Source organism: Tupaia chinensis, unplaced genomic scaffold, assembly GCF_000334495.1.
Source record: "Tupaia chinensis unplaced genomic scaffold, TupChi_1.0 Scaffold144899_1, whole genome shotgun sequence".
NCBI classification, from domain to species: domain Eukaryota; kingdom Metazoa; phylum Chordata; class Mammalia; order Scandentia; family Tupaiidae; genus Tupaia; species Tupaia belangeri.
In genome coordinates this window covers 228,625-236,547 of record NW_006204759.1, presented here as the reverse complement: position 1 = coordinate 236,547, position 7,923 = coordinate 228,625, and the positions used below count along the sequence as shown (strand labels likewise).

Sequence of the window (7,923 nt, the reverse complement as noted above, 5' to 3'; positions counted from 1 at the left end):
ACACGAACTGCGGTTGACTACATGGGAGTCCAATGACATAGCCATTACACCAACTGCTGGTCTCAAAGGATAAAATTTTTTTTCTTACTTTCTTTCTTCTTTTTAGTTTTTGCAATCGAGAGTATCACTCATCAGAGAGAAAACACTCCCAGGAAGGAAGGCCAGGCTGCAAGCTGATCCGAAGTTCTCCATTCTCTAGGGATTTGGGGGCAAGCAGGCAAACACACCTGTCATGTTTTTCAAGCCACCAGGTCCAAAACTCAAACTATATAGTTAGCCATGTGGGATCCGGCCACCTGAAAACTCCACCTGCTAGCCCTAAAATATATTCATTAAAAATAATTATTTATTTAATCTGATTTTCAAGTCGCTGGGTCTGGGACTTGAACCATGAAGCTGGTCATGTGGGAATCCAGCACCTTAACCACCACACCAACTAAAATTATAATAGTTTCATCTGTTTATTTTTACTTTGGCTTCACAAGCCACCTGCTGGCACTGAGCTATATTCTTTTTTTTTTTTTTTGAGAGGTTTTTGCTATAGGGTGCGTGTGCTCGCCAGAAAGACAGAGACAGAGAGACAGAAAGTGAGAAATCACCCCCATGGGGGATGGCCACGATGAAATCCCTTTTCCTCCATTCTCCTCTCAGGATCTTGGGTACACACGCACACGCACCTTGTGTGAGTTGAAGCCACCGGATCCGGGACTTATCCACAGTTGACTACATGGGAGTCCAGAGACATAACCATTATGCCAACTGCTGATCCTCTGAGCTATATTCTTAAAATTAATTTACCTTGTTTATTTTTACTTTGAAAAAGTGTGGCTACTAAAAAATGTTTAGTTACACAAATATCCTGCAGCCTCTATTGGACAGCACCGCTCTCTAGAGAAACCAGCATGTGTGTGCCCAAGGAGATGTGGGCAAGGGTTTTATTCACTGCCTCACTCTTCTTCCTCATAGTGGAAGGACTAGAAACAAACAGAAGAACTCCCACACACCCAGCAGTCAAAATGAATGAACTAGATACATATGTAGCAGCACGCACATGTTCCAAAACAAATGTGACTGGATTGCAAAATATGATATACATGTATACTCATACACATTTTATTTATTTTTTGAGAGAGAAATTTGTTTTTTGCTATGGGGTGCATGCTCTCACTAAAGATACAGAGAGAGAGAGAGAGAGAGAGAGAGAGAGAGAGAGAAATCACCCCCCCCAGGGGTGGGGGGAAGGCACACTGTGATCCCTTCTCCATTCTCCTCTTGGGATTTTGCATGCACACATGTGAGTTTCAAGCCACTGGGTCCAGGAGTCAAACTGTAGTCAACCATGTGGAAGTCCAACACCTTAACCATTACACCTGCTGCTAGCCTCTGTACACATTTTAAAAGTACACACAATGTGGCCAGCCAGGTGGTGTGGTGGTTAAAATGACTAGATCCCACATGGCTGACTGTGAGGTTTGAGTCCTGGACCTGGCAGCTTAAAAAACATACCAGGCACGGGACCAGCAGTTAGCGTAATGGCTATGCTGCTGGACTCCCACGTAGTTGACCGCGGTTAGCATCCCGGACCGGTGGCTTAAAACTCACGCCGGGCGCATGTGCGTATGTGCCCAAGATCCCGAGAGGAGAATGGAAGAGAGGAGATTATGGCATGACCATCCTACCCAGGGGGATTTCTCGCTCGCTTGCTCTCTCTCTCTCTCTCTCTGTCTCTTTCCCCACCTGCTGGCAAGCTGCACGTGCCCTAGAGTAAAAATTGAACAAAAAAAAAGTCTGCACTATGTCATAAAAAGATACAGATATGAGGAAGAGATGAACTGCAGACTGAAAGGCTACACATCAGCTTCATTTATAAAGCTTTCTTTTCATTCTTTAATTGCCAGAGGGCACGGACACGTCAGATGAGAGAGAGAGAGACAGAGAGAGAGAGAAATCATGCTCCTAATGGGGACATGGTCTTACCACAATTCCTTCTCCATTTTTATTTATTTATTTATTTTTTTCATGGTCTTACCACAATTCCTTCTCCATTTTTCTTTTTTTTTTTTTTAAAAAAAATAGTTATTTTATTTATTTATTATCATTCTTCATTTTGATCAGAGAGAGAGAGAGAAAAGAAAAAAAAAAAAAAAAAAAAGGAAAGTGAGAAAGCAAGCTACCAGGTCCAGGCCTCAAACCATAGTCAGCCATATGAGAGGGAGTCCAGCACCCTAACTACCATACCACTTGCTGCCCCCCCTTCTCCATTTTTCTGTCCCATCAGTATTTGACACATGTGTGCACAATGTCTGCATGTTTTTCAAGCCTCTGGGCTGGGATGTGAACTGCAATCAGCCATATGGGATTTGGCTCCCCTAACCACTAGACTAATGGGCCAGCTCAAGCTTTACTATTTTTTTTTTAAATTAGAACACTGTGTCATAGATCTTCAGAGTGTTTTGTTGGTTTATTTTTAAGAGGTTATTGCCTGGGGCTGGCAGGTGGCATGGTGGTTAAGGGTGCTAGACTCCCACATGGCTGACTGTAATTCAAGGCCTGGACCTGGTGGCTTGCTTTCTTGCTTTCCCTCTCTATCTCTCATACTGCCCCTCTCTGGTCAAATTTAAATAAAGTAAAATCAAATAACTTAAGAAAAAAAAAAAAAAGAGGTTATTGCCTTAGGGTGTGTGCACTCACTGGAGAGAAAGAGACGGGAGAGAGACAGAGACAATGAATGAGAAGGAAGTGAAAAATCACCACTGGGGGGATGGTCATGCTGCAATCCCTTCTCTTCCATTTTCCTCCTGGGTTCTTGAGCATACACACACATGAGCCCGACGTGAGTTTCTAGCCACCAGGTCCAGGACTAGAACTGTGGTCGGCCATGCGGGAGTCTAGCAATGTAACTGCTACATCATCTGCTAGCTCGGATCTTCAGAGTTTAACATCTGGTAATTCTGGGAGGTGAGTACACAGCTGTTTGCTATGTTAGCTATGCATCTTCAGAGCTTAACTCCTATTAATTCTGGGAGGTCCTTACACAGTAGTTTCCTACATCATTCAGTGGATTTTCTCGTTTAACTTTCGTTTTTGTTTTTTTTTTTTTTTTGAGAGGTTTTTGCTATAGGGCGCATGCGCTTGCCAGAAAGACGGAGAGAGACAGAGACAGAAAGTGAGAAACCACCCCCCAGGGGGAATGACCACGCCGCAATCCCTTCTCCATTCTCCTCTTGGGATCTTGGGCATGCACGCACATGCACCCGGCATGAGTCCCACCAGGCCTGGAACTCGAACCGCAGTCGACTACATGGAAGTCCAGCGACATAGCCGTTACACAACTGCTGGTCCCTAGTTCTGTTTTTTAAATGAGCTATCAAGGGGTTACAGCTGCTGGCTTGTTGGGGTGGGAGGTGTCTCTACTTCCCACCAAGGTGGTGGGGAAACTAGGCAGCTCCTAGGCCCCACCCAGACCACTCTGCTTTCTAGAGAATCTTTGTGTCCCTCAAGGACCCAAACAGGCTGAGGAGGGAGGCTGGCCAGAGCCCTTCGGAGGCTGGCATGGGAGGGTGGGATCTAGGGAAGCTAGAGATGAGAGTGAGAACCCAGATGCTTAGGGAGAAGCCAAGGCCAGAGTAGGTCTCAGCCCCAGAGGGGCACTTTTCAAAACAGACAATTTGGAGGGAGCAGTAGAGAGGGATGGAAGTCATTCCTTTTCCAGGGGAGTAATGGCCAGGCTGCCCCAAGCTACAGGGGATGGCTAGACAGCTGTGTTCCAAGCTGAAGCACAAATCACTGGTCTTCGTACAGGACGGAGTCCCCTTGGCCCCCTACCCAGCCAGGAGCAGGAGCCGCCTGCGTGCAGGGGTCAAGGCCATCTCAGGTCCTGTCTTCTCCACAGTCACCCTGGGCTACAGGGCCTAAGGCCCGGCCTGCCAGGCCCATCAGCTACAAAGTAGAGGTTGCTTGGAAACAGCACTTGGCACTGGGGTGAGCTCATAAAACAAACAGCAGAGATGCTAATTCCCTTCTCTCAGTAATGAATAATCAAATGCCCGGAGACTTGAGCTGAAAATAAACTCCCTCCAGATGCCCAGTCTGCCTGGCCCCACCCAGACCCCTGCAAGCCTGCAGCCTAGGGACCCTGGGAATCAGTGCATGATGCTGGGGAAAGGAAGTGGGAAGCAAGTTCACAAGCAGCCTGTGGAGCTCAGGCCTTGGGGGGACACAGGTGACAGCAGAGTCCCAGCAATAAAGAAAACAGGGACAGCCGCTATGTTCTGGCCACTCACTCTCCGCCGCAGGGTTGTTCTCTTCTATCCTGAGGGCTGGCAGAGCAGCACCCCGAGCCAATCAGTCCACACTCCCAAGGCCAGTGATGATTAGGCGTGCACCCCTCCTGAACTGGGAGAAGCATCCAGGTCTGCCAGACCCTGCACTGTGAGGGTCTCTCAAAACCATGCTTTCTGGGGTGCCTCTTCCTAACCACAAGAGTCATAACGGCTAACTACTGAACACTCACCAATGTACGACGCGCTGGGCCGCGTTCCCAGCAGTGCTCAGTCATGGACTCCCTGACTCCTCACATAACAATCCAATGAGGTAAACACTGTCATTACGCTCATTGTTAAAGAGGAGGAAGCCGAGTCACAGAGAGCTGGGGGAGCTGCCCAGTCACAGGCTTCATCTGTGACAAGGCCAGGATTCAAACCCAGCCGTGATCTGGCCCCACAGCACTGCTGGGCTTAAACAGCAGGACTGTCGGGACACAGACCTCGGCTCTGCGATGCCTCCTCCCTCAACGCCTGTGATATTCACTTCAGGTCTCGACTGGCTGGACTGAAGCATGCCTAGAGAACTGCAAAGCATCCCGTTCAGCTGAGCCGGTGAGGGTGTTTCCAGGAGACTGCTGTGTGAGTCTGGGCACGTGAAGTGGAATGACCCACCCACACCGGTATACCAGGCCTCCAGCTTGCAGACCACGTCATGGGACTTCTCAGCCCCCGTAAGTGCGTGAACTGAGTCCTCTGATAAAGCCCCTCTCGTTTACCCCCCCCCGACACACACAGGGGCTACAAACAGTTTGTGGAAGAATGGAATTAAAGTACAATTTTGGGGGGGCCAAAAATATAAAAAATAAAAAAGAAACGCAGGTATATATTTTCCATAATACTCATCTTCCACGAACTTTTTGAAGACCTCGCATATACCCTATTGGTTCTGTCCCTGGAGAATCCTGACTGCTTCCAAGTCCTCCCCAGACCCGCCCAGTGCTCAAGGTCACAGTGTGTGCATTCATTCACGAACTAACTCACGGGCTGGTTCTGGGGGTCTGATAAGAAGAGAAAAGCAGTCTGTCCTCATGAAACTCATGATTTCTGAGACGACAGGCAGTTCTAAGAGCTCCCTGAGTGTTGGGGCACTCTCGCTCCTAGCCTTCTTCCAACACTAGCAGCTCCCCAAAGTCCCACACAAGGACCCATCATCAAGGAGAGACTCACCAGCTTCTGGAAGAGGTGGCCCATGGTGACCTGACTGTCCCACTGCTGCACCTTGGGGCAGAGGTTGTCGTAGAACTCCTTGTGGATCTCGTAGATGTCCTGGATCTTGTAGAAGATGGTCTCGATCTGCTGGATGGTGAGCACGGGCTGGGAGGTGGTGGCTGTGGCCTTCAGGGGTTTCATGGGCTGGGAGAGGGAGGACGGAAGAGGAGGTAAATCAACCAGAGTATCAGCGGCCCTGAGCAGACAGTGGCACAGATCAGCCCTTCTGTCACCCAGTCCTGCCTAGACGAGGCCACCGAAGGCAGGGCACCTGAAGTGTGGCTTCTATCAAGGAGCTGCTGTCACAGCCCCTGCTCCTGCAAGGAGCGAGAAGCTGACAGCTGCAGCCTGGCCCAGCAGCCTTGCCAGGCCCAAGGGGTGGTGCCGGAGCGCACACCTCCCCACCTCGCCTGCTCAATAGCCCGCCTGTGGCCTGTGGCCTACTCTGGGTTTACTCATTGATTTAACAGGACCCACGCTTTTCTTCCAGGATGGCCTCATGCCCTGAGTCATAAGCTTCCTCATCACACTTCAATGGAGGGAGTGTTGACTGGGAACTCAACCCCTTAGTTATTTCCTTTCAAGAAACAGACCATGGTCCTAGGACTCAAGGAGCAGAGTCTTAAAGAGACTTAAGATCCTACTCTGGGTTTACTCATTGATTTAACAGGACCCACGCTTTTCTTCCAGGATGGCCTCATGCCCTGAGTCATAAGCTTCCTCATCACACTTCAATGGAGGGAGTGTTGACTGGGAACTCAACCCCTTAGTTATTTCCTTTCAAGAAACAGACCATGGTCCTAGGACTCAAGGAGCAGAGTCTTAAAGAGACTTAAGGTCAGTTTTAGCCTCACCGATTTTTTTTTTTTGAGAAGTTTTTGCTATAGGGCACGTGCGCTCTCCAGAAAGACCAAAAGAGACAGAGAGACAGAAAGCGAGAATCATCCCCCCAGGGGCGCTGGCCACACCACAATCCCTTCTCCTCCAGTCTCCTTTCGGGATCGTGGGCACCCACGCACACGTACCCAGCATGAGTTTAAGCTACTGGGTCCAGGACTCGAACTGCAATCAACTACAGGGGAGTCCAGCAACATACCCATTACGCTAACTGCTGGTCCCAGCTTTACTGATATTTCAAGTTCAAACCCATTATGCTAACTGCTGGTCCCAGCTTCACTGATATTTCAAGTCATTTAGTATAGGGGAGGGGCAGGTGGCATACATACCCCTGCTCCTACTTCCCACACCCAGGGCAGACATTACTAAATGATCACAATGATTTTTCCCACTGAGCGTGGTTGCAGTCTCAGACTCTCAATCTGGGGTTTACACGAATATGAAACTTCTCTGTCATCCCTGCTTGTCTACACAAGATGTTCCAGGGCCTGCAAGCAGAGAGACCGAGGTGACGGATGGTAAATAAGGACCATCTCCCAGCACTGGCTGGAAGGTGAAGCCTTCACCATAATGCCCAGTAATAGGACTAGGGATAAGGAAGTTTGGGTGTGAGTTGTTTTTCTTTTTAGTGTGAATCTCTATATTTTTTGAATCACCTAAACGAGTAAATATTTTTATAATCAGAAAAGCCCCCAAGATGCCCACACTGTACTACAAGGCCCCTTAGGAGACAAGGTCTGGACGCTGCTTCTAGACAAGGCACGGGGAGGGAAGGCACAATGACCCGAGTCAGCTATGGCTGACACTCTTTGTATATCTGACGGCTGCGTGGCCTGGTCTGGGTTACTCTGCAGTCCCAGGAACAGCGAGAGAGAGAGAGAGAGAGTTAAGAGGGGGGGCTTTGGCTTACTAGAGCTGTCTCCCGCTGTGTCGCAGATTAGGTAGTGAGCTTCCCAACAAGAGAAGCATTCTAGCAGAGAATGGGTAAAACTGCTGGAAATGCTGGGCTGGAGGAAACACCTGCCCGAGGGAGACCAAAGCCGGCTCCTCTGAGCAATGAGCCCTGGCTCACGCAGGCCCCAGCAGCCGAGCTCTGGCCAGCTTTAGTCCACCTCCCAATTGGCCTCAATCTGGTGGTGGCAGAGGCCACGTCTGTCCACTAGAGGAAGTGTCATCTGCTCAAAGACCAGACCATGCCCTCGCTTCTGGCTCCCTTGTCTGCTGACCTCTAAAACGCCCAGACATGGACCAGCAGATGGCATGGTGGCTAAGGCACTAGACTCCCACATGGCCAACCATAGTTTGAGTCTCAGACCTGAAGGCTTTTTTATTTCCTCCCTCTTTCTCTCTCTCTGGTGAGCACACATGCCCTATACCAAATTTAAAATAATAATAATAATAAATAAATAAAAAGAAGTCCCGCCACAACGGGACTTTATTACATAATGGCAGGGGAAGGCAGCACCCCCCTCCGTACCACACACCACTAAAC

At 49.1% G+C, this 7,923-nt stretch overlaps 1 protein-coding gene across 4 annotated transcripts in view; it reads right to left on the bottom strand.

The window, feature by feature from the left end:
- Positions 1-7,923, bottom strand: part of ABR (ABR activator of RhoGEF and GTPase) — a 172,427-nt gene that overhangs the window by 70,425 nt on the left and 94,079 nt on the right. For all 4 annotated transcript variants that reach the window (XM_006167512.3, XM_006167513.2, XM_006167511.3 and 1 more), the window contains one exon: positions 5,493-5,678. In XM_006167512.3, coding sequence (XP_006167574.1) covers positions 5,493-5,678 — 186 coding nt within the window. The remainder of the gene's footprint in view (positions 1-5,492; positions 5,679-7,923) is intronic.